Here is a 27442-nt window from a genome sequence, read left to right as displayed (position 1 = left end):
ATTTATATTTTTTAAAAATTCCCACAAATATTAATCAGCACAGCTGTTTTCAAGAATGCGCACCAAATCTGCATATTAAAATGATTTCTTAAGGATCACGTGACACTGAAGCCTGGAGTAATGGCTGCTAAAAATTAGCTTTGCATAACTGGGATAAATGGCATTTTAAAATATATTAAAATAGAAAACACTTACTTTACATGTTAAAAAAATATTTCATAGTAGCCTAATATTTAATATATTTCATAATAATATTACAGTTTTTACTATTTTTGATTAATTAAATGCGGCCTGGTTAAGCATACGAGATTTCTATCAAAAAACAAAAACTGACCAACCCCAAACTTTTGAACAGTGGTGTATATAATGGTTAGAACCACATAAACAGACACAGATAGACTCTTTTAGTGTTTTGATTTATCTTTATTAAGTAAACTCTAAATTTGTAATATTGCTTTGTTCCAGTTTAGTTTTTCTCTTTTCCCAATTTATTCTAGATTACATCCTCTTGCAATCAGCAGAGTTTATATATTTATATAGAATTTTTTTTTTGTTTGTTTGTTTGTTTTTTTCCAACCAAGCTACACTTGAAGAATACAAAAATATCACAGTACATTTTCTACTCAGTCACTCTCCACTAGCGAGTTCCAAGCTGGGGCCGACGCTGGAAACACGGGAATCTGGCAGTGACAGTTATAGACCACTCAACTAACGTTAGACAGAGGGGAGCAGTTAACCCATTTTAAAACGAGAACAGAAAAACGAGATTGTGTGGTTCGACTAAACCTCAAAAATATTAAATTGCACAGACACCAAAGTCTATTAACGGTATCAGAAACAGCTAGAATTCAAATATAAAACAACCCAATTTAAATGACAGGAAGCCCGAATTGTTTTTGACTGAAGTCACGGCTGACGTCTTGAATTTCCAAAATTAAAGCTGGGTAATCTGGTCCAGCCAGACTTCTCTGTTCCAGCACTCAAGCCACCAACATCTGACCGGAAAAAGGGACTCGCAGAGCAGTCCGTAATAACATTCTTCCATTCCTCATCCTGCTCTCTGCAGACACACCACACTATACAAAATATTAAAAAGATAAAACAAAAACATTGAAGAATCCTCACCCGTACTTTGATTATTGTTTCATAATAAATGTCTCTTTTATTCTTTTAACAAAGTTTTGTTTTTATTCTCCTCATGTTTACAATGCCATCGCTGAAATCCTTAATGACCGATGGAGGCTCTGTTCTCCAGGCTAGAGGAATGTTGCAGTACGAGTCTGCCATTTAGTGGTTTTGTTTAAACGTGAACCAAACATCAACATAGCAAGTGAGAACCTTTGTCCTCGTATTAACTATCTAAATGAACTCAGGGATTGCAAAGCATAGAAATCAGTGAATGAAAGATGTTAGGACACAGATAAAACATAGATAGCCATCAAGTTACTCAACTGAACACACACAGAGAGAGAGAAAGAAAAAAAAGGAACAAAAAAAAAAAAATCAGACAACACTGGGAGCAACAACTCGAGGAAGGAGGGACCCACTGACTGGAGTGATTCACTCGCCCCAGTATCTCTGTACCACTTTCTCATGACTTCAGGGCCTGAAGGACTAAATGTTCGGTCATGTGGGTGGGCTTGTACAGGAAGTCGCCATGGCTACACTTCCTAACGAGGGGAACGGAGAGAGCTGCGTGTCGGATTGAGCTGTGTTAGTGGTCTGTGGGGAAGACAGCTGCAGGAGATTGGGCGGCTCTGTCCCCGCTGGTCTCTAGAGCAGTCAGGGTGAGAAAGTGGCCATCTCCAACGAGATCCGCTGCCATAGTTCTTTAGTCTGTTTGCCCCTCTTCAGGTTCTGCAGCACATCGTTGAACTGCATCATGCCAACTGGTGTCAGGCAGAACGCCCAGTGGGCACTTCGGATGATGTTCACAAAGTCGTCGTAGTCCGCGGGAGTCAGATGGATCAGTCTATGGTGGATGTACTGGAACAAACATAGAAAGACTGGTAGGACATGAATTCACAGACACATCTCCATTTTATTTTTATATTTTGGTAATTGGTAACGTTAGTAATCAGCTGAGGAATAAATGTTCATGTGTTATGTATAAAATATGTTTTAATGCATCTAAAGTAGAACCATCAGAGCCACATGTCAAGTTTTTTTGCAATTATAATTTGCAGTTAGCAAGCCGTTAATAATGTCACACATTTCTGATTGAAACAGAGCACATAAAAGGGACAGCGATGGAGAAAATGTAATATAGGTGGAAAAATTGAGATGGACTGGAAAAAAAAATTAATTTCTATACTTTTGCACTTCCTTGAGAAAATTAGTGTTGGCTCATAAAACCTTTCTAGGAGGAACTTGAAAGTTTTGCAAGCAATTCAAAAATGCTGAAATATAATTTTTCCTCCCATCTCATATTTTTTCCATCAAGACGCCCCTTTAAAGGCTTCATAGAAACAAGATAGGAAGGAAAACCACAAAGAATATTTTGGTTGTTGAAATGAATTGATAAAAACAAGACTCTTATGAGATGAATGCTGGATGAAAGAGAATTTAACAAAGATAAGTTACTTCAGCTGCAGATAAGAAATTAATATTAAATATTGTTTAGTGTTGTATTGTTGCTAGGCCCATTTTTTATGGAGTAATGGACTACTTTTCTTAGCAGAAACTTAAAGCTAATCTATAAGATAAAACTATTTAACTAACTTAAATCAATATTTCATGTTCATGCGTTTAGTTTGCAAGTGGAAGAATATACAAGAATATTTAATAAATAAATAAATAATACATGGCGCTTTGTTCTGGGGTTTGGAGTTCGTTCAACAACATTTCATTACGGTCATGCCTTTTCGATCTTCCTGTGGTTAAACATGTGCATAAATATTCTTGCTACTGGATGGCACTAACCTGAACCCCTTTTAATAAAGTGTAAACAGGTTATGAAGCGTCAAGTCCCCGGATGTTTATAGGGACATGCAGCATATGGAGCGCATTTCCCACCAGCGACCTACAAAATGACTCTGTGACAGTCTGGGTAGGTTTCTACTCGAGTACAGCCTCTCGGTCCCTCATCTCATTATCCACGCATGGAGAGAGTGGATTGGAGCTGGCACTGTCTCCCTTTCACATTTACCCAACATTCATCTGCAAAGATTTACAGTGGCAGACATATGGTAGATTCTCCCCTTGATCTGGGCATTTTTAAAATGTAAGGCCACTACGAGAGTGGCCACTTGCGCAGATATGTGCATTGTTTGCCCATGCAACAACTTGAAACCGCAACATAAAGCCTCTGAGCCGGCTAGCAGGTAACTGCAAGAGCGTGTCTGTGTGTGAGGGAGAGATAGCATGTGTGCGCTTCTTCTCTAGGAAGCCACTCTTGGCTTTGGGCTGTCACAGTGTGTTTGATGCTCTCTCATCAGTATGCTCCATCCTGTGAACAGACTCAGGCTTCCCTCTCTAGCTTTAACACTTCAGAATTGTTCATGTACAATTTATATTCAGCGTGGGCGACAATGCCGTCACAATCCAGCCTCGGCACCACTCGAATGCTCTAAAACCCTACTCAAATTCTCTACTTGAAACTTGAAACTAAGTCTAACGAATATGAAAACGAACTTTGAGATGGCTGCACCGCATCCAATACAAAATGTCAGCTGTGACGGATGATCTCATGTGTTCGAGTGGAATTTTAACTGCTTCTGTCAGTGGAAGAATGCATGTTGCTCCTGCTGGATCATCGTCATCATCAGGGTACGGATTTATTTCTGCATTTCATCCAATTAGGGATGTTATTGGTAATAATGTCAGCGTGATTAGTTCCCCAGGATGAATCTTAGGGATTTGTGAGGCTGTACCTGTAAGTAGGCCTGCTGGCAGCGCTGCACGAGCTGGTGGAAGGCAGGAGTGCGGAGGTGTGCGTGGATATGTGCAGGGTTTAACCTCTGCAGAGCCTCCATAATGATCTCCTGCAGGACAAACGGACTAAGCACACCTTTCGCTGCCCCCACACAAAACTGGTACACGTGGTTCACACCTAAGGAGAGAAGAATAAGAAAACATTTTGAAATGAATCACTAATACATTGTGTTCTTTTTTAATTCTTAAGTTTCTTTAAATTTAATTCGAATTTATAATTCTGATTATTTAAATCTGTGCAAAAAGCACTGTCAACCATTCTTTTTCTTGCCCATCAGTGCTTTGCTTTTTCTGTTTACATTTTCCTTTTTCCCCACATACATAAAATACAATGAGCCTATAAGTCCAAGACAGAATATCTTGGGATCAGAGATAGCATAACACCTCAGTAAATTTAAGAAAGACCATGTTTATGAATAAATTATTCATAAATCATACCCAGACCGGATGTTTTATAGTGCTAAAGTAATTTGCATTCTTTGTATGGTGAAATGTAATTATCATCGAAGCTCAGCAAGTGAAATATCACCCATCAGTTAAACATCAAGTGGTAGAAATGTTAATGCAAACAACTGTGGAGGACTGCATCTTTATAGATTACATAAAATGTAAGATGTTTTATAATATAATAAATCTTATATTGTTGTATTACCTTTGCATGTCCCGTGCATTTTGATGCAGTTTGAGAAAATATAGAACTGAAGGGCCCAAAGTACTACTACAAAGGGTCAAGATTAAAACCCGACTGAAGGCCGTGTGCTGAAAGCATTACAATATATCCAAATACAATAAAATGTAATTTTTAAAATAAAATTCAATAATATTCTCCAATTTTCAGTGCAAAAATAAAACAGAACATCATAAATTAAGATGTGTTTCAACTTAATAATTACACAAAGGCCTGTTTTTTAGTTATCTTGGAACTGAAAGCATTTTGTCATTTAATATTATGATCAACCAACAGTCCTGTAATTATATTTGTCAAGTTGCAATTCAAGTGTGCTGACATTTAGTATTAAAAAGCAAACTGGAATTTTCACCACCCTTTGTTTGTGTTTGTTATGTTCCAGACTAGAGCAAGTGGAGAATCTGGAGCAAAAAGGGGAAATTGCTGTCATCCTGATGAAGGCTCTCATGCCGAAACGTTGATAATAAAAGAAAGTCTATACTTCAGTGAATGTGCAATAAGTTTCTTCTCTTAACTGGCACCTCCAGAGGTGTGCGTTTGCGTCACCATTGTAAAGGTCTATGTCATTACCATCGTCTTAAGTTATTCCTCACTTCCAGTGGGGACCATTAGGAAAGCATCAAGAAATAAACTAGCCATTTCATAAAATGCCTAACCAACCTGAACATGGCAAAATATTGTCTACTTCTACATTTTCAATTGTAACATTTAGGCCCATAAAAACTGGGAACATGCTGTGATCAGCATGGGATAAAGCTCAGAGTAAGAGGAAAGACAACAGGATGTCAATAACTCTGCTGGAGACTCGCTGTAGAATCACCTCAGCTCTCTTGTCCGCTGAAGGCAAGGTAAACTGCCCAACACATCATTTACAGTCTACTTCCAGCTATTACAACAGGTAACAGAAAATGGACTTGTTTTTCCTAGAAGGCATATTACAAAGATATGTGGGCATACCAAGACGCGCAGCCAAGCCCAACAGCCACTTGACGTCTTCGGTGTACGGGGGGCTACGGGAAAAGTTGTTTGGATGATCGTTGTGGGCCCTCCTTCCCAACATCTCCAAGGCCAGCATGCCTAAATGAGGACAGGAAGATTTCACCATCAACTCTCTGTTCTGTATGACACTTTACTGTATCATGTATTGAATTGACACATGCACCCAACGTCCTACTCTCCAGGATTTATGAGTACTCATAAAACTGAAATCATGCCTTTATTAATATTTCTCACTGTGAGAGTTCTTTGTCAGTCCTGCAACATGGACTCAACCGATCTCTCCCTCACCTCTCTTGATAATTAATCACCACAATTCAGGACCAGATGGATCCTAATGGGTGCAAAACAGCAACATAAGGACAGGCAAGCCATGCCCTAAAGGTTCTATGTAATTAGAAATCAGGCGTCCTTACCGACTCTGTAGGCCGAGTGGAGGTAGTGCAGGCCCTGCTGGCTGACTGGTTGACTGTGCTGCTCGTCTTCCACAGGGAAGGGTGCGCTGACCAGTGAGGAGGGCTGGGGCGAGAGGCCTGGAAGAGAAGCCCCCTGAATGGCCTGGATGGTGGAGCCTGAGTGTACTCCTCCTGTGGGGGCAAGAAAAATAAAATGGTGAGAGAAGGTTCACGGTGGTTCACTGGCCTTGAATTTTGTATTCACAGCTAGAGGTGTGATCTTTTTGTTACCAGTGCCACTGTAGAGCTTTGCAAACACAAATACAAAAATCTCTTTTCTGCACTTCACCTCTGCTTTAGCTTGTTTAATAATCTACCTTTCTGAAAGTGACTTCAAATGAGGTACATAAGCAGTGCTTATATATCTCATTTTAAGTCACTTTGGTTCAGATCTTCAGCTAGCTAAATGAAAAATGTAATATCTGTCATTCATAAATATTATTCCACAACTGAAAGTGTCTGATAATTAGGAGTGGGAATCTTGGGCATCTCACAGTAAGATCCAATTTTGATTCAAGGAGTCACAACCCAATTCTAAAACAATTCCTGATTTTTTCACTGATTATTCTATCATGCCCAGGTAATTTTGAGGCATGATGTCTCTTAAACTGTGACCTGTCCTGTGACAGAAGGCTCTATGCTCAAGATTCAGAGGAAATTACAAAATCCACACTAAACCCAACTTTTTTTTGGTGGTGGTCATTGCTTGTTGCCTTTGTAGGGCTGCATTGTCATTTTGAAAAAGCAAATACACTGAGGCCATTTACACTGCTTATGAATGAGCTATGAACAAAACATCAAATATCCATAAAATTGAATAAATTATTATTTTGTTGGAACACTGTTCAAAAATACAACATTCACACCAGTATGGATTTCATATGACTCTTGTTTGCGGTATTCAAGATGCGAGTTGCCATTCACTATTAATGCAGTGAGCCGAAATAGTGACAGGATTTGCCCATCTTGAATGGCTAAGTTAATTATTTAGTAAATGAGCACCTAGCCAACTGTTTCACAATGATATACTTCAATAAACAACATATTTTCTGTGTTTGCCTCAAAAGCAACAGGAGAAAAATCATCATAGTGTTTCTATGGCTTTCCAAAAGAGGAAAAATATTGAAAGACTCGTTACGGTTGTCAGAAGACAGAAAGATGGTGAATTTGCCATCGCCCCTTCAGCCGTTGTATTAGAAATACTCACACAGCAGATACAAGGTAATACAAGATCTAGTCTTACAATGTATATTTGATGTTAATAACTGGAAACACATCACAGTCTGTGAAAATTATCCATTTGTTTTCAATTTTTGTGGATCAATACCAAATCTTCAAAGAAAGATGAAGACTAATGAACTGCCCCCCCCCCCCTCAACTCTACTGAAAACAGGGGGATTTCTGAGATCAGATTAGTTCTGAGTTGGTCATATGATCTCAACATGGCAGCCACTGTGAAGAACCACCCTTACATAGAAAAAACAGCTATTTAAAGGCCTGATTTGACTCTCTCATGCAAGTATAAATCATTTCAAATACATCAGATTAAAATACTATTCATTTCTGGCAAATTGCTGCAAATGTGAAAAACCTTGCATTTATTCAGCATTCAACTAATTAACATTTGATATGCCCAAAAATTTGTCTTCCTGTTAAGATGGAATTAAATCTATCTTGTCGTTCTTACCTGCCACAGTAGTGCTAAGAGGCAGGGCTGCCTCTGCAGTATGGTACGGGTGGACAGCGATCTGAGTCATGGACGGCACTGAGACTCCAGGGAAAGTGACAGCAGTAGCTGCCATAGGAGGATGAGGGCCAGTAGCCACAGAGAATGGGTACTGAGCACCAATAAAAGCAGGGTGCATTCCCTGAGAAGACAAACAGACGCTCTTAAAACCAGGATGATACGTCTTCCTCACGTCATATACCTGCCGTTGAAAAAATTAAAAAGCCACAAAATTAAGTTAATCCAAGGGAACAGTTGTAAAGATCATCATACACGTATAAACAAACTGTCTTTCCATTTATATTCTGCCAGGAATCTGGCACTACGCATCACTGAATGCCAAGTAAGAGTCTGCATTAGTGATTAAATTTAGTATTTATCACCTTCAGTTAAATGCAGACAAATAATATTACAGACTAAAAAATAAAAATGCTAAGCACAGATGACTGAAAGCCATAAATCATATCACAAAGAAAGAAAGAGAGCTCATACTTGTGGGTAGGCCGCCCCAGACACGGGGAAGACAGCAGGACGTGGAACGTGCTGAAGGGGGTGACCCAAATACTGCGGGGTGCAGACAGTGGGCAGATGGGTTTGGATGGTGGTGTAGGGATGCAGGCCTTGCGTGTGTGCTATGGCTGAGCCCGGCAGCGCGTGTGACTGGTAGATGGTGGAGCCGACAGAAATGACAGGAACTACAGCGGCAGCAGTCACGGTTGTAGTTACAGCTGCGACACCTGAAGACTCCAAGACACCCGTGTTATCCAGGATACCACAGATTCCCTCGGGTGGCGTTCTTCCTGCTCCACCATTGGCCCCACAGCGGCCAGACCCCTCTCGCTGGGCCCCAGAGCCTCCACCCACTGTTTGCTCGTACAGCCAATACCACTGGTGAGCCACCTCAAACAAGACCTCAGGGTAAACACCGCCTCCCTTTGCAGCCTCCTCAACTGCCATGCAAGCTTTCTCCAGCATCACATTATCCTGAAAAGAGAATAAGACAGAAAAGTGTTCTTTAAAGGAAACAAGCAGATGATTATGATATAATTAGAGTAAAAATGTGTAAATAAAAATGATGTACAATGAAAGTAGGCTGTGCTGGAAAATACCTGCTCTTTGCACTGCACCAGGGCTCTCTGAATCTCATTGGGATTGAGGGCGTGAGCATGAGGCAAGCAGCTCAAGGCCAGCTCTGCTGCAGCACGCACCATATTGGGATCCCGTGCTCGCGATGCGCGGTCTGCAAGTGACGCCACCTCCGGAGGTGTGAGGTGCCCATCCCAGCATTCCACCAGGATGTTGAGGGCAGCGCTCCCAATCTCCATGGCCTGGCCTGTGAAAACAAGACATAAAAATTTAAAACCAAACAAAGCATACTGTATAAACTGCATTATCCATCTTATCTATCCATCTATATCTTTTAACCAATATGTATCCACCGATCCATATATATCCGTCCATCTAAATCTATTTCGACCCATATCTATCCATCTCTCTCTCTCTCACTTTATAAATTATATATACACACTCATATATACATATACATCTATCCAACATATATGTGACCCTTAATATCCTAATGATTTTTGGAATAAAAAAAAAAAAAATCTATATGAGACAGAATACCAAATAAAAAATCCAGAAAACACACATTATATAAAGGTTAGAAATTGATTAGCATTTCTGTGGGTGAAATAAGTATTTGATCCCCAAGCAAAACATGACTTAGTACTTGGTGAAGAAACCCTTGTTGGCAAGCTCAGAGGTAAGATGTTTTTTTGTAGTTGGTCACCAGGTCTGCACACATCGGAGGAGAGATTTTGATCCACTCCTCTTTACAGATCCTCTCTAAATCCTTAAAGTTTCCTGGCTGTTGAAGTTCCAGCTCCCTCCAAAGACTTTCTATAGGATTGAGGTCTGGAGACTGGCTCGGCCACTCCGTGACCTTAAAGGGATAGTTCACCCAAAAATCAAAATTATGTCATTAATGACTCACCCTCATGTCGTTCCAAACCCGTGAGACCTCCGTTCATCTTCGGAACACAGTATAAGATATTTTAGATTTAGTCCGAGAGCTTTCTGTTCCTCCATTGAGAATGTATGTACGGTATACTGTCCACGTCCAGAAAGGTAACAAAAACATCTTCAAAGTAGTCCATGTGACATCAGAGGGTCCGTTAGAATTTTTTGAAGCATTGAAAATACATTTTGGTCCAAAAATATCAAAAACTACGACTTTATTCAGCACTGACTTCTCTCCCGGGACTGTTATGAGCGCGTTCACAACACTGCAGTGTATTGATTTCTGGTTCGCGAACGAATCACTCGATGTAACCGGATCTTCTTGAACCAGTTCACCAAATCGAACTGAATCGTTTGAAACGGTTCGCGTCAACAATAAGCATTAATCCACAAATGACTTAAGCTGTTAACTTTTTTAACATGGCTGACACTCCCTCTGATTTCAAATAAACCAATATCCCGGAGTAATTCATTTACTCAAACAGTACACTGACTGAACCGAGCCAGATAACGAACGAAACATTGACTCGTTCTCGAGTCAAGAACCGTTTCTGTCGGACGTGTCCGGTTCGAGAACCGAGGAGCTGATGATACTGCGCATGCGAGATTCAGACTGACACACAGCGCGTCTGAACCGAACTGGTTCTTTTGATGATTGATTCTGAACCGATTCTGTGCTAATGTTATGAGCGCGGGTAAACCGAAGGCTTGAATCAAGGGCAATCATCGCCAATGAAGTCATTACGTCGAGCGCAAAAGAAATGGTGAACCGTTTTTGGCAACTGGGTTTATTGAATCAAACTGTCCGAAAGAACCGGTTCGCGGAGAAGAACAGAACTTCCCATCACTACCGGTGATCCGAAAACCGATGCAACCGGTTCTTGACTCGAGAACGAGTCAATGTTTCGTTCGTTATCTGGCTCGGTTCAGTCAGTGTACTGTTTGAGTAAATGAATTACTCCGGGATACCTTTAATGTGCTTCTTCTTGAGCCACTCCTTTGTTGCCTTGGTGGTATGTTTCGGGTCACTGTCATGCTGGAAGACCCATCCATGACCCATCTTCAGTGTTCTGGCTGAGGGAAGGAGGTTCTCGTCCAAGATTTTACAGCACATGGCCCGTCCATTTGCCCTTCAACGCAGTGAAGTCGTCCTGTACCCTTAGCAGAAAAACAGCCCCAAAGCATAATCTTTCCACCTCAGTGCTTGACTGTAGGGATGGTGTTCTTGGGATCATAGTCAGCATTTCTCTCCCTCCAAACACGGTGAGTCAAGTTAATGCCAAATAGCTCTATTTTGGTCTCATCTGACCACAGAACTACCTCCCAAGCCTTCTCCGAATCATTTTGGTGTTCTTTGTCAAAGTTTAAATGGGCCTGTGCATGTGTCTTCTTGAGTAGGGGGACTGTGCGAGTGCTGCAGGATTTCAGTTCATTGCGGTGTAGTGTGTTACCAATGTTTTGCTTGGTGACTGCGGTCCCAACTGCCTTAAAATCATTAACAAGCTCCTCCTTTGTAGTTCTGGGCTGATCCCTCACCTTTCTCATGATCATCCTTACCCCATGAGGCGAGATCTTGATGGTTATTTTGTATTTCTTCCATTTCTGAATAATCACAGTTGTCTCCTTCTCACCAAGCTTCTTGCTGATTTTCTTGTAGCCCATTCAAGTATTGTGCAGATCTACAATCTTGTCTCTGACATCCTTTGACATCTCTTTGATCTTGCCTATGGTGGTGGGATAGGTTAGAATGGCAGATACAGATTGTGTGGACAGGTGTCTTATACACCTAACGAGCTGACATTAGGAGTAATACTTAAAGTGACAGGACTAATCTGTGTTCCACATGGGCACATAACCAATCTGTGGGATCCAGAATTCTTGCTGGTTGGTAGGGGATCAAATACGTATTTCACTCACTGAAATGCAAATCAATTTCTAACCTTTATATAATGAGTTTTTTTCTGGATCTATCTATCTATCTATCTATCTATCTATCTATCTATCTATCCATCCATTTTTAATATACTGATATATATAGTATATCTATACTTATAGTACTCTTTCTATACTGTAGTACGCTTTCATTCTGATTTGATGCTCTGAAGCCAGGTTTATGAATTTTAAAGATTACATTTGCATTTCAAGGGGATAGTCATAAATCATATTGAAGTTTGTGATCCCTGCAGATTACGCAGTTATCTCTCACCTGTAATCCAGGATACATGTGAGGAATACGTCCTTGACAGCCAGTTTGGAGAGACAAAATTATGCAGGCCGAGGGCATACAGGCCAATTTCAAAGGCACACAGATGCAGGTTGCGGTGGGGCCCTTGATGGCCTCCGCTGGCAGAGGGTTGAGTGAAAATGGAGGTGGAGCTGTTTCCACCAGCTTTAATCAGCACAGTCTTGGCCAGCTCAAAGTAAAAATGGGCAGCTGCCTCGGATGGCTGGTTGGGTACATGTGGAGCGTGGCATTCAGGTCGGCGGCCTTTATACCTAAGAGGGAAAGAGGTAATGTATGACAAACTATAGACATAGAGGATCAGAGAATCTACTGAATTAGAGATTTAATTGTTTGCTGAGGGCTCAAAGAGAGATACTAATGAACAAGCTCTCAAAAAATGAGCCCAAATCCTCAAAAGGGGCAAAGAGGGTAAAAAGGGCACAGGCTTGTCTCACCTGCTGGTGTCAGTACTCTTGGCTCTGGCTCCTCCTCCAGCTCTCCGTGAGCCGCTGGATGACGATGAGCCAAGTGAATCGGAGGAAGAGCTGCTAATGCTGTCACTGTCCTGGCCTCTCCCCCAGGAAGCAGCTGTCCAACCACCTCGAAGGGGACGTCGACTGAGGGTAGGAGAGCTGTCTGAGGTGGTCTCTGGAGCGCTGCTGTCAATGCTTGCCATGCCTGAGAAAACACGTCAGAAGAAACATGACCTTCTCAGACTCTCAAAAATCTCTTTATGCACAGTTAAAAATAATAAAGTAAATAAATTAGTAATATACATGAAATACTAAAATATCATATTTGGAAGCATCATAAAGTTATTTTAAAAAAGGCTAGCGGATAAGTGAATTTGTATGAATTTTTGCAGTGATTTTGTGACAAAATTAAAGAACACAGGTGTTGCATCAAATGTTCTCTTCTGTCTAAGTAACAAACCTACTGTCTCTCACCAGTGTGTTTCTTTTTCTGCCGTACAGGTGATCCCCAGCAGCGTGTGCCGTATGCCCCACGGCCCCCCAGTGCCAGACGACTGGGCACAGTGCCTTCGGGCTTGAAGGGCGCAGCTTCGCTCTGCTGCTCACAGGATGTTGACTGTGCACCCTCTGCCAAATCAAGAAGTATGAGAGAGATAAAATTAAACTGGGTCACTGCAAACTACAAAAGGACCCAAGACAATAACATTTCAGCAGTGAATTTCCCTCTGACATTTAAGTGTCTACTCGTGATATTGGTGGATGTTGTTCACCTTGATCTCTGTTGTCAGCGATGCCCTCTCCTGTCACTGTGCTCTGAACTCCACCACCCACCAAACTGCCCTGCTGTCCCGGCGCTCCCCCTCCAGTCACGCCCTGCACAGCAGCTGATGTTGCTGAAGTGCTGTGCTTTGACACTCCTCCCGTGGCTCCGCTAGCACCATGGGTGGCATGTTTAGATGGGCTCTTTTGGCTGCTGGTGGCTGGTTTGCTCGAGTAAAATGAGCTCAGAGTTTGAGGCTTGTGGGTCTGGCTCTCACGATCCAGGAGCTTGTCCAGAATCTACAAAAGGATAATATCAAACATTAATAGGTTTAAGGCATGCACTGCATCTTAAAAATGATACCATGGCTAAGACTCTCAGCATAAGTATGGATGGTCTTAAAGTGGTAGATAACGAAGAAATCATGCACACAAAAGTTAAAAAATTTTTTTTTTTTTTCAGTCATTTTATCTCATCTTCAGGAACAAGTCAGCATATTAGAAAGATTTCTGACACTGAAGACTAGAGTGAGTAACAGCAGATGAAAATTAATCTTTGCCATCACAGGAATAAATATATTTTAAAGTATATTCCAATATAAAAATGTTATTTTAATTTGAAATCATATTTCACAGTATTGCTGATCTACTAACATTTTTAAAAATCGTATCATCCTCAACCTTTTGAATGGTAGTTTACATTCAATTAATTTCCTCAAACTATGCCATCACTGTGCTTCAGAAGACTGTAATTTTAGCTTATGTATATTACATGAATAACTTCAAACCCTTGCCTTTTTAAGCTTGCTTTGGTCATCTTTATAAGTGATCATCAGTGCTAGAGCCAGGTCTCCTTTCTCTCTCCGTGTGCCTTCACATAGCAGAGGATGCTCTGCCTCACTGACTGTTGTCTTCATACCTTCAAAAAAAAACAGAGAGAGAGAGAAAGAAGAGAAAATGAGGGACAATCGAAACACAGAAAGAAAGAGAATATACTAAACAAAACACATCAGTGCAGGTTGGTTGTGTTTTTTTTTTTACATAAACTGATTCTTACCAAGAGCTGCTACAGCTGCCTCGAATCCCAGCTCCTCATCACCAGGCATTTCATTGTTCCGGTTCCGGCTAGGAGGCCGAGAGCCCGTGGGAGAGACCACTGCAACAGGCAAGTAAAAACACACAAAAAAAATTATGAAAAATGAGCATGGGGATTTTTAAAAAGCTTTTTTTAAATGATTGGAAAAGGTAGATGTGGGACTTACCAGGGGTGCACAGAACGTCAAATATGAAGCTTGCCAGCATGAGGGGCAAAACCGGTCGATAGTCACAGAAGTTTCCATCACGGAGCTGCTCTGCTCGGTCCCTTATGGAAGTCATTTCAACAAGACCCAGAGGAATCTTCTTCAGCAGAGCCACCACCTCTGACTCCTGATATGCCAGCTTCACCTAACACAAGAGCACAGTAGCTCAGATTTAAAGCTTCACTGGACACATTTAAAACAAGGAATCAAAACATTACAATGCATTTTTAGTTTGTCGTCAGTTTCAAAGTGAAAATCTGGCTAAACTCTCTCCAATTTGTGTCCCATTTACTAATGTTAATGATATTATGTTACAGACTTCCTATAGCAGTCAAACCAGTCACATCCCCAACAAGAAACTAAATTGTCGTACTAGCAGATCACTAGGTTTATAGGATGAATGTAATTGCTGCTTTACCTCCAGAGCTTTAGTAGAAGCTGGTGGTCTCTGCAGCTCCAGGGAGAACATGCCAGTGTTGAATGCCAGGTTATGGAGCTCAAGCCTCTCACTCAACACAGTCAGCAGGAAGGCTACTTTAGACAAGGTGTTAGTGGCCACCTGTGTCTGTTTACTGGTTGACACCTTACTCTTTTTACCCTAAACAAGACAGGGAGAGGTCAAAGGTGAGCACCAGCAGGATGTCACAGGTAAAACCTCTGGGAAAACACTGAAAAAGTCTGTTTTGGTACCTTTGTCTGCGGCTGCTCCACCTTCAGGTCGGGCGGGTTAGCCAGCAGATCTCGAGCAAGTTCAACAGCCAATCGGCATGCTTCATTACTATAGCCATGAGCATAGAGAGCCTCCACACAGGCAAACAGTATCTGCAACACATCATTATACCATTGAAAATCTTTTACAATTCAGTGCAATTAAATTGAAATAAAAGAAGAAGAAAAAAAGTTAAAGTTTTGCAACACCAGCCATTATTTTATGTATTTTACAACAATTTTATGTATTCTACTTATGCTGAATTTAAGCCATAAATATCTAAATTATAAAACAACCATCCTCAAATTGAGTCACTACATCTCATCCTTTTACGAAAACATTTATTTATTCAAACAATTTGCTGAATTAACGCAAACAATAGACCACCTGTGTCACCAAATGGAGCAAAGCAAAAAAAATAAAATAAAAAAATACTCGTTTTAAATAAAAAAATAAAACATTTTATTTATGCATTCCAGATAAACTTGATAGATTTTTCACTTTGACAAAGTTATTTAGAAGATAACTGGTCACATTCTATTCCACCAATTTACTGTTTTCTGCCATTTTGGAGAGTTTCACAATGCATACACACACTTTCCCCCAAGCGTAAAAAACGCTGATAACATTCATGCGTGCAAGGTCTTACGGGTTTGGAACGACATGAAGGTTAGTAATTACTGAGAGAATTTTCATTTTGGGGTGAACTAACCCTTTAATTTTGGACCCTACTTTTACATTTACATTTATTCATTAAGGAGACGCTTTTATCCAAAGCGACTTACAAATGAGGACAATGGAAGCAATCAAAATCAACAAAAGAGCAATGATATACAAGTGCTATAACAAGTCTCAGTTAACCTAACGCAGTATACGTAGCAAGGTTTTCCTTTTATATATATAATAAAAAGAAAACAGATAGAACAGAAAAAGAATAGAGCAAGTTGGTGTTAAAAAGCCTTTTTTGCTTTTGTTAATTGTATAATAAATAAAAAAAGAAAACAGATAAAATACAAAATGATTAGAACAGCTAGCGTTAATATATATATATATATTTTTTTTTCTTTTTTTTTTCTTTCTTTTAATAACAGAATTCGAATAGAGAGTGCTAGAGTTAGAGGGTCAAATACATATCAGATAAATAAATCAATTCAGCACATTATGTGTTTGAGAAAAAAAAAAAAAATTCACCTCCATCCTGCCCTCCTGCTCCAGAGGTTTAATCCCAGTAAAGATGTCTGGCTCTTCCTCATGGTTGCCGTCTGCAACCCCTCTATCAGCTCCCTCTTCTGATGCAGCACTAAGGTAATAAGCTTGATAGTCATCTTCACCCACAGCATCTGCTCCTGCTGCCTCAGCTGCCTGAGGTCCTGAGGCCCCTGAAGCCCCGCTCCCATCTCCCTCTCTGCGTCCTCGCTGAGCCTTGCTGGGGAGCGATGCAGAGGGCCGAGTATCATCTACGGGGTCTTCGTCTCCTCCGTTCTCATCCAGATCTGCCTCCACTTCCACCTCTTTCTCCATAGCTACCACTACTGGAGCTGCAATGGAGCAGGCATGGGCATCAGCAGCAGAGGGCAGCACACGTTTTGTCTCAAAAGCACGCTCTTTTGAAGCAGTACCACTGTATTTGAGTGGCTCTCGGAGAAGAGGGCTGGGTGAGGGCAACATCTCCGGCGGAGGAGGGAGGAAATCAAAGGTGTTCGAGGCCTCCGCTCCAAGAGCCAGGCTGGAGCCATCATCCAGACTCAGCTCTGCCATGTCAGGCTCTAGAGAGCTGTCCTCACTGCTAGTTCGCCGTTTAGTGCTGGGGTGCTTCCCGCTGACGCCAGTCGAACTTCCACATGAACCCTTGTTGCTCTGTGTAAGCTTGGCCTTACTACCAGCTGATGGGGAGGAGCTACTAGCTTTATACATGCCTTTACCTCCCTCCTGAAGTGAGAGAGAGACCCTTCCACTCAGACAAACCAGCACGCCTCCACTGTTCACGCCTGACACTCCTTTCCTCTTGCCCACAACGGTCTCCTTAGGGCGGACAGCCACCTCCTGCTGGGGAAGATGGGAGTTGCTCCGTGACTTGTGCTCAGAGGAAGTACCTTCTGACGTTCCACCGCGAGCTCCTTCTCCTGGTTCCCCACTGGTCCCAGCTTTAGCACCCCTCTGCTGCTGCACCATCCTGGCCCAACAAAATGAGCCATTTTTCTTATCTGCACTGCAATAGGTGATGCCAGGTAAAGGGTAGGCCACTTCCCAGTTGAAGTAGCAGCACTCCACAGCTGGTTTGAAGCCCTGGAAGAGTTTGTCAAGAGACTTGCGGTGCTGCCCCCGTTTCACAATCTCTATTACCTTCAGATGCCACTGTTTTAGCTGGGCAGCAAGTTCCAAACGCCTGAAGAGTCACAAAGAGACAAGCGAAGAACATTACTTTACCTAAGTGTTGACAAACACAGCCACAAATCCTTAAGTATTACAGATCAAAGTCACTACAAATATGAATCAAGTTCTTTAGAGCCTAACCAACTCTACCAATCTGCTCACCTCTGGGGACTCATGGTAGGGTCTAGTACTGCCAGTCTCCACAAGACAACCATTTCATCACACATGCTGGCACACGCATGTGCTGCAACCTCTGTCTGGCCATTACTGCGACCTGTGTGCCCACTAGCACTGCTGTGAGAGGCGGATGTCCTCACACTATACCACCAGCCAATGATCTGGAGGAAATACAGAGAGAGCAGTAGACTTATAGAACAGAAGTCAGATTAAAATGCATCTCCAAACAAATATTAATCAGACACAGTCAAAAACAAAGTCTAGAATATATTTAATAAAAGTTTTAGGATATTATCTAATTTCCCCAAAATAAACCTATATGCAATAAAAAATTAAGAAATTAATATTTAGGGCCAGATTAGTGTTAGAGCGCAATTCCACATTAAAGAACAGAGATGCAACATCTCATTGCCATAATGACATAATGGAAACCACTACAAATGCATATTCAATAAGATGAGTCGCAAAAATAACTGTGTCCACACCTTTTCAGCGCTAATTTCCCACTGTGGTTTTTAACCCCAAATGAGGGTTTGCACTGACGCAAGCTGATAGAAAATCTGCCCCTTAAGGTGTTTACAAATGTTTGGCTGTAGATATTCCTATGAATTTGCTATGGTTTAAATGCAGGCACAAATGTGGTAGGTGTTTGCATCAGGATGATGCAATTTTTTTACACATGAATCTGTCACCCTGGTGTGTGAAGTGTGGCCAAGTCAGGTTTGTACCTGTTCATGGGTGAGACACTGTTCGGTGAGGATTTCTAACAGAGGCGCAGCGTTGCTGTCTCTCCTCTTAAACATCTCTCTGACAATGGACAGAAGGTTCCAGATGCCCTCTGGCTCTCTACCTCGCAGGGGCCTCAGCAAACAAGCCCATTCAGCAGCTGCTGGAGGCTCAGTGGATGACAGGTACATGGAGTTCACATCACTGAGAACAACAAGTGACAAAAACAACAGTTAGTTCTGTCTGTTGCTCATCCATCTGTTTGTTGTTCATCTTCATCCACACAAATGCAAAAAAAACAAAAAAAAACAACTTATGCCGTTTTCTCTCTTTAAAGAAAAAAGTAACCAAATGTGTCCAGCCATTACAAATTTGAGGTTGCTTTCAATTTTTCAAGTGAAAATTTGTTTTATATGTTTAGCAAAGCAAAGTCTGTGAAAAAGCACCCAACAGGGAAGGTATGCCTGTTTGGGAAACTCTTCTTCAAAACAATATAGGCAGAACCAGACCGGCTGTTTTTACCTAAACACAACAGGTGATGGGCCACAGAACTTGTGCAAGGTCTTCTTTATGTTGTCACTGAGGGTGGACTCATCTAGATACCAGGTGCTCTGGTCAGAGGCTGAAGGGCCAGCAGTAGGATCTATTGAACCAATTGTTAGAAAAGAAAAATGAAGATTTACAAGGTTTACAGAGAACGAGAAATTTAGAAATTCATTAACTGTGGTTTGTAGGTCAGTCCATACCCGGGGCTCCACACACGGTGTTAATAGCGGTAGACTGGGAGGACAGAAGCTCATCTAAAAGACGCTGAGCTGTCGGCAATATCTGCAGATACAAAACAGCAAATCACAAAGCCAGAAATTAATTTATCATTAGAGACATATCATAAAGAAAAATGTTCTGAGATGGTGGTACTGAAGAAAAGAAACTGAGACTCCATCAATATACTATATTAAACATTTACATATCACATATCTAATAGAAACATATTTACAAAAAAATATGTTTTATAACTTTAAACATTTTTTATAAATATTTTTTATTTAATATTTGAGTATTATTTATTATATATATTTATTCCATGGTCTAACTGGATTCTGATTGGCTGGCAGGTATGCAGAAAAATCACCATTCTATATTAATGCGCTGCTTTAATTGATGCACACTAACCAACATGCATCACTTGCACACACACAGAGAGAGGGAGATCGCAGATTGCGCTACACACACACACATAAACTTGTTGTCAACACTTCCCCGTGATTTTTAATAATAAAATAGCCTGTTTTTGAAATAATTAATTAAACACGCTATAATTCATTCAAATAAATGTGATCTTATGCACTATTTCATCTCTGTGTCTGATTTGAAGTGGGCAGAATGCTAGAGCTAACATGCCATAACTGAAGAATCATTTTTACCCATTTGGTCAAATATTGCGCTGTAAAGAGCAATACTAGCATTAAATAATTTTAAATATTTTTCAATGTTTAAATTTTAAAATCCTTACACACACAAACACATATACATATATATACACATGTTGTTTACTGCAGCATATAATAGATATATGATGTAGATATATAATAGAAGTTTAATTTCATAAAGCACAAGTTGATTTCAAAATGCTTCTACATTTTTTGCATTTTGTGTTTTTCAGTTGAATAAAATACTTTTTTCTCCTAAATATTTAGTCATTGAGGCGTCTCGTCACACCCCTACTAATTACATGATGAGGTGATTAATTAATCGCAAATTAATTACACCCATAAGATAATTGAAAGTCATTGTTGTGTAAAGCATCAAACACGCATTACAAAAAGTAGCTTCTGCAAGAAATATTTAGTTTGATTCAACATAAAATTTAGTACATATACTCTTTTGCACCATGAGGGTGAGTAAATGACAAAATTTTCATTTTTGGGTGGATGAACTATGCCTTTAACAGTTATTATTATTAATTTTACTTTGGAAATATGAAAATCTTTAATGAAATGATATCATAAATAATCAATTAAAACTGCCAGTAGGTGGTGGTAAATGTCTTAATCATTAAGTCGTTGAGTCATTTATTCATTCATTTGATTCGTTCTTATGGCTGTTTCATTCAGGAGTGAAGTAAATGGTTCTCTTTATGAATGGTCTATTGAATCTTTAGGCTTGTTCAACTTGAAGCGGATCATCACCATCAGATCGATCGGTGTGTGACATCAAAGTACCACAAGAGTTATAGAGAGCAGACAGCTCCTTATGCTTTTGAATCGCTCTAACGGTACTTTGATGTCATACACTGTTCGGTTTGTGCAGTGCCGCTTCAAATCCAACGAGCCTAATGCTTCACCCAATTCATTCAAAACGTGGATTAAGAAATGAAATGCAGCTGAGTTGCTTGGACATGAACAGTTCTGATTTGTCCTTATATTTATTTATGTTGGCAAAATTGAGCAAAACAGACAACACTGTGTCTAAAATAACACAATATTAACTTCTTATTTATTGAACTGTTGTATAAGATCACTATCACATTTGCACTTGTGTGATATTGCTTAACTATATACAGTAATGTAAATATGAGACAAAAACCCGAACGGGTATTTTTGACCCATATATTGAATTTTAGGGACATTCTACCTACGATCTCTCGGCTTCATCATGCAATAAGTTTGTTGCCCTGCATCATATTTGTCATAAATCAACTGTATGGAATGTCAGATGACCCACTTAGATCTGGGGCGGGGCAAGTGTGTTAAATGCATTAATTTTAACATGTTATTTTTCACTGTAATTAATCTAATTAACACGTCAAATGAACAGCCCTACTATATACACACACACACACACACACATATACACATACCTACATTCATACATACACACACACACTGGGGCGCAACTGCACATTTGCTGAGGGGTATGCAAGATCAGTGTTAGTGCCCCCCTGTATTATAGTAACCCTTAACACTTACTCCCACACAAAACTTTCTGCAAGTCAATGGCCAAAAGCCCAGCTTGTGCATGGAATGATGCAAACTCATCAAGAGTGGAAAAAGTGACAAAGTTTGAATCCCCTTCCCCCATAGGGGAAAAAAGTGAAAAGTAAAAAAAGAAAAGTTTGTCATATAATATCCCCTTTAACTCCTGATGGTGGACCCCAGACAGAACACATTTTTTTATTTGTTCTTATTTACAAACACATGCAATACTGCTCACTTTTTAGTTATGTAATTTGAAAAAATTAAATAAATAAATATATATATGTGTGTGTGTGTGTGTGTGTGTGTGTCTGTATACACACACACACACATATATTATTCATTTGCCTCAAAGATATTCATATTTTTGCACATTTGTATATAAAATGAATACACCGCAAGTATAATTTACTTTAAAGAACATTTAAATTTTTTCCTTTTTACTTAGAGATAATTCATAGAAAATATGCCATGCTAAGTGGAAGATTTCTGCCAAGATTCACTTACTAATACTATTAAAATGAATGTCATGACTGCCACTATGACCACTAGATGGCAGCAGAGTAATTTGTCTAATTTACCATTTCCACTCTTTAATAGTTCTTTTCACACGTTTTACTAATGGATTTATATTTAGAAATTATAAAATTACTATTACAGCATTAAAAAATATTTTGACTTTTTTGTCAAAGTTCAGCATTGTTTGGTATTAAAGTATGAAGTGGCAAAAGTTTTCAACTCATCAGATCTACTTGAATCACATAGATGGCCTTTGAATTCAAAATGGCAATTTTGGGCAAAAGGTGGCTAGTGTGTATTTGTTTATGATCTTCACACTTTCTCTCAAATGTAAATCAAACGCCCATTCACAAATTTGTTTGACTGCTGTTTTAGTGTTTAAAACACAACTGAATACAGTTAATTTGTACTTGATGTAATTGAGATCGTTGTGAATTAGATCAGGTAATACTGAGTGAATATGAAAATTTTTGTATTATCTTTGTATTGTATTATAATTTTTTTTTAAAGGGCTCACTATAGCTTTATTGTTCAGTCAGCTTGGTTCTGGGTCTCAACACCCCCAAAATCATGTTCTCCATTATTGCATATAGGCCTACTCATGGATGATGTGAATTTTATATAATCAATGAACTTTGAAAAAGTAAACGGTCAATGATCAGCATACTATTAGTTGTTTTAATACAATGAATTAATTGCAACAGTTTTGTCATACCTGTCAAGCTATAGAAAATCAAAATTCTATAGCTTGAAATACCAAAATTAATTATTTTATGCATTTAAATATGGTTTCATTTTCGTACTTTACAAATTAACAAAAAATGAGCGCATAATTTCTAGTACAACTGCACTGTGCTCACATTTAGCCTACTTTTGCATTAATTACAAATGAAAAATTACACATCATCTTGGACCTTATTGTGATCACGAACTGCAGGATATTTCAGTAGCCTACATGCATTTGAGAGACGTTCTTAAATGTGAGGCAAAGCTATAAACTACATGCATGCACAGTTTTGCATCTTTAATCGCCATTTTGGTAATTTCAAGACTTAACTGACGATGCATGGTCGTAGTTTCTTGTGTGTTTGAAGTGATATATGCTAGTGTGGCGCCTCATATTCACGTACAGTTGAAGAGCATGCATCGTGACCACAGTACACAGCTGACAGGACAGGAACGTTTGTTTTACTGACATATGACAACATCTAATCAGACCGCAGTTCACTGTTGTTCTACTGAAGCTCACTTGGCACATGTACCTTTTCAGCGCTAGTTTGACAAGTGCCTGGTGCTTAGATACAGCCGTTCCACGTCTTAAGTTTATAATAAATAAATACAAGGTTGAACAAAAAAATAAAAATTCAATACATTATTATTAACTAAGCTTTTGATTATTTATAACATTTTATTAAAGAAAGTTTTTCACAATGATTTCAGCAAAATGGCTCCCCCTATGTGTGGCGCCCCTATGCACTGCATACCCGGTTTTTGCGCCACTGTATTAGGGTTGCACGTTTTACCGGTACTACGGTAGTATCGCGATACTAAGGGTTCAAAATACTGCCGGTGCCACTGTATTTTTTAAACGGTAGTATCGTCATTACGGTTCTACCGTAAGTACTGTTGTACATCTTGTACATCTTGTACATCTTGTATCCAAGATGGCGCCGAGCATGGCGGCCGTGTTGCGAGCTCCGAGTAAACTTTGCAGTTTTTCGTCTGTTTTACTTGTTTTTTTGTTGTTCTACGTGTTGGATGTTGTTTGTATAACTGTCTACGATAGACACACGCTTCTGAACATCGGTTCCTACGTCGCGGAACGCAAACCGGACTTTGAGTTCTTGAACGCCGGCGCTTTGTTTACAGACACCGCATCAGAGCCCTTTGTCTGGGCTGCGCGGGGCGCGACCGAGGAAACGCCGCCGGAAAAGAGGAAAGAGAGCCGGCGTCCTCGTCAGACTCAGACGTTGTCCCCTCCGACCTCCTCTCCCATCCATTTTGCTGGCTAACGTTCAGTCACTGGACAACAAACTTTGCGAACTGCGGGCACGTATCTCATACCAACGAGAAACAAGGGACCTGCTGCATTATTTGCCTCACAGAAACCTGGATGTCTGCAGTGGTTCCAGACTCAGCCATCGAGCTTACGGGGTTCTCCGTGCACCGCTCGGACAGAACGAAAGAGCTCACAGGGAAAAGCAGAGGTGGGGGCGTTTGTTTCTTTATCAACAACTCGTGGTGTGATGAAAGGAACCTACACTCTATAAAATCCTTCTGCTCCCCTGATCTGGAATTTCATATGCTTCTGTGTCGACCATTCTGGCTACCGAGGGAATTCACAGCGGTCATAATCACCGCTGTTTACATTCCCCCTCAAGCCAACACAGACCAGGCACTCAAGGAACTGTATGGGAATATAAGTGAGCAGGAAACCGCGTACCCAGATGCAGCGTTTATTGTTATGGGGGACTTTAACAAAGCCAACTTCAGAACAATAGCTCCGAAATATTTTCAACACATCACCATCAACACGCGTGGTGATCGTCGTGTACTGGACCACTGCTACTCTCCTTTCCGGGACGCCTACAAATCTCTCCCACGCTCACCTTTCGGCAAATCGGATCACTCTTCCATTCTGCTGCTGCCTGCTTATAGGCAGAAACTGAAACGGGAAGCACCCGCCCTCAGGACAATTCAGTGCTGGTCGGACCAATCAGACGCTATACTACAAGACTGTTTTGATCACGTGGACTGGGACATGTTCCGGGCAGCGTCTGATGACGACATAGAGGCGTACTCAGAAACTGTAACGTGTTTCATCAGGAAGTGTGTAGAAGATGTAGTGCCGACAAAAACAATCCACATCTACCCCAACCAAAAAACCGTGGATTAATAGCGATGTTCGAGCAGCCTTGCCAGCGCGGACATCCGCTTTTAAATCCGGAAACGCTGATGATCGCAAACAAGCCAGTTACGATCTCAGGAAATCCATCAAAGCCGCAAAAAGACAATACAAAAACAAAGTTGAAGAACAATTCAACACCAGCGATGCAAGAGGCATGTGGCAGGGAATCAATAAAATCACAGACTTTAAAGGGAACAAACCAGCTACTGTGAACATTGCCGCCTCTCTACCGGACGAGCTTAATAACTTTTATGCTCGTTTCGAGGCTCACAACACCGCCCACACAGAGAGCGCTCCCACAGCTGTTGCAGAAGTGGAGAGTGCACACTCCATCTCTGTCGTGTATGTAACCCGATCCTTCCGACGGATGAATATCTGCAAGGCTGCGGGTCCTGATGGCATCCCAGGCCGTGTGCTCCGAGCATGCGCATTCCAGCTAGCCAGTGTTTTTACAGACATTTTCAACCTCTCCCTCTCTCTCTCTGTGGTTCCCTCGTGCTTCAAAAAATCCACCATTGTGCCCATACCAAAGAAAAATAAAATCACATGCTTGAATGACTGGAGGCCTGTTGCTCTCACACCCATCTTCAGTAAGTGTTTTGAGAGACTCGTCAGAGACTACATCTGCTCTGTGCTGCCTGCCTCACTGGATCCGCTACAATTTGCATATCGTAGCAACCGTTCTACAGACGATGCTATTGCTTTCACTCTACACACTGCTCTCTCCCACCTGGAAAATAAGAACACCTATGTGAGAATGCTGTTTGTGGACTACAGCTCAGCATTTAACACCACAGTGCCTGCCACACTTGTTGCGAAGCTCCAGACTCTGGGACTAAACAGATCTCTGTGCAGCTGGATCCTGGACTTCCTAACAGGCAGAAGCCAGGTGGTCAGAATGGGCAAAAACACTTCATCCCCGCTGACCCTCAACACTGGTGCTCCTCAGGGCTGTGTCCTCAGCCCGCTCCTGTACTCCCTGTACACACATGACTGTACAGCCACACACAGCTCCAACGTCATCATCAAATTCGCTGATGACACAACGGTGATAGGCCTGATCACCGACAACGATGAGACGGCCTACAGAGAGGAGGTGAGCACCCTGACTAAATGGTGTCAGGACAACCACCTCTCACTCAACATCGACAAGACCAAGGAGCTGGTGGTGGATTTCAGGAGACAGAGCAGAGAACACACACCCATCACCATCGACAAGACACCTGTGGAGCGGGTAAGCAGCTTCAAGTTCCTCGGTGTTAACATCAGTGAGGATCTCACCTGGTCTACACACACTGATGCAGTGCTGAAGAAGGCACATCAACGCCTCTTCTTCCTGAGACGGCTGAGGAAGTTTGGAATGAGCCCCAGCATCCTCAGATCGTTCTACACCTGCACTATAGAGAGCATCCTGACGGGCTGCATCACTGCCTGGTTTGGAAACAGCACCGCTGGCAACCGCAAAGCTCTGAAAAGGGTCGTGCGAACTGCCAGCCACATTGTTGGTAGGTGAGCTTCCCTCCCTCCAGGACATCTACACCAGGCGGTGTATAAGGAAATCCCGGAGGATCATCAGTGACTCCAGCCATCCTTCCCACAGACTGCTCTCTCTGCTGCCCTCAGGAAGACGTCTCCGCAGCATCCGATCCCGCACTAGCCGACTGAGGGATAGCTTTTTCCCTCAGGCTATCCGACTTATGAACAGTCTGAACTAATACACCCTACAGCATACTCCACAATATGGTATGCCACACACTGCACTTTAACTTTGACAGTTCAACACCGAACTATTTAACACAATAATCTACCTGCTACCACTGGATTCCATCCAATGCACATCCATAACATTTCTGTATCCAGCCCACGTACACTTAGCATATTTTCATGCGTATATATGTCTACATAATCTAGAATGTGTACATTCTGTGTATAGTGTATAATGTGTAGTGCTAACTGTATGTATGTACATATTGCGTAAAATGTGTAGTGCTAACTGTAAGTATGTCCAATAGTACACTGTGTGTACTGACTATATGTATGTGCATATTGCATATTTTCACCTGTTGAAGTCTGTATGGTTATATGTTAACTGTTTCTGCAATTTCTGGTGCACGCTCCCAAGAATTTCACTCACCAAGGCACATGTGCTGTGGTGATGAAACAACAAAACAAATAGACTTGACTTGACTTGACTTGATGTGGCTTGTGGGGCAGTTGATAAAACGTCCGAACACTTGAGTTGCAAATAAACAATATAGTGTCTTTTTGTCTTCCTGTCGTCTTTCTGCGGTGCCCTTTAAGCGCGCAAAAAACCTGTGTAGAATTTGTGCCTTATATACCATATATGGTATTGTGTTTTTGTTTTTTTTCGACAAGCTTCTGATTCAGTTAATTTCATTTTAATTTGCAATGTTCTGTTCCTTTGAATACAATGCATTTAAACACGTTTGACCGCGACAATCTCTTGAAAAAGAGCAA

The 27442-nt window shown here is 41.0% G+C and overlaps 1 protein-coding gene across 4 annotated transcripts in view; it reads right to left on the bottom strand.

Annotated features, from left to right (window-relative positions):
- Positions 1 to 402: 402 nt before the first annotated feature.
- zswim8 (zinc finger, SWIM-type containing 8) overlaps positions 403 to 27442 on the bottom strand; it is a 43710-nt gene continuing 16670 nt past the window's right edge. The window contains exons 6-26 of one of the 4 annotated variants that reach the window (XM_042736748.1): positions 19309 to 19390; positions 19085 to 19205; positions 18565 to 18766; positions 17822 to 17997; positions 16478 to 17672; positions 15268 to 15399; positions 14996 to 15175; positions 14539 to 14722; positions 14334 to 14432; positions 14071 to 14195; positions 13288 to 13576; positions 12992 to 13144; positions 12500 to 12722; positions 12027 to 12316; positions 8908 to 9131; positions 8291 to 8782; positions 7760 to 8000; positions 6034 to 6204; positions 5579 to 5698; positions 3873 to 4051; positions 403 to 1986 (exon numbers count right to left, since the gene is read on the bottom strand). In XM_042736748.1, the coding sequence (XP_042592682.1) occupies positions 1783 to 1986; positions 3873 to 4051; positions 5579 to 5698; positions 6034 to 6204; positions 7760 to 8000; positions 8291 to 8782; positions 8908 to 9131; positions 12027 to 12316; positions 12500 to 12722; positions 12992 to 13144; positions 13288 to 13576; positions 14071 to 14195; positions 14334 to 14432; positions 14539 to 14722; positions 14996 to 15175; positions 15268 to 15399; positions 16478 to 17672; positions 17822 to 17997; positions 18565 to 18766; positions 19085 to 19205; positions 19309 to 19390 (5082 nt within the window). In that variant the 3' untranslated portion in view covers positions 403 to 1782. Of the gene's footprint in view, positions 1987 to 3872; positions 4052 to 5578; positions 5699 to 5854; positions 5952 to 6033; positions 6205 to 7759; positions 8001 to 8290; positions 8783 to 8907; positions 9132 to 12026; positions 12317 to 12499; positions 12723 to 12991; positions 13145 to 13287; positions 13577 to 14070; positions 14196 to 14333; positions 14433 to 14538; positions 14723 to 14995; positions 15176 to 15267; positions 15400 to 16477; positions 17673 to 17821; positions 17998 to 18564; positions 18767 to 19084; positions 19206 to 19308; positions 19391 to 27442 lie in introns of those variants that run through there. The other 3 variants (XM_042736749.1, XM_042736751.1, XR_006156250.1) reach the window with 3 other exon arrangements.

This window comes from Cyprinus carpio, chromosome B13 (assembly GCF_018340385.1).
Source record: "Cyprinus carpio isolate SPL01 chromosome B13, ASM1834038v1, whole genome shotgun sequence".
Classification (NCBI taxonomy): Eukaryota; Metazoa; Chordata; class Actinopteri; order Cypriniformes; family Cyprinidae; genus Cyprinus; species Cyprinus carpio.
The sequence above is the reverse complement of the archived record's forward strand: the minus strand, read 5'-3'. Positions and strand labels throughout refer to the sequence as shown.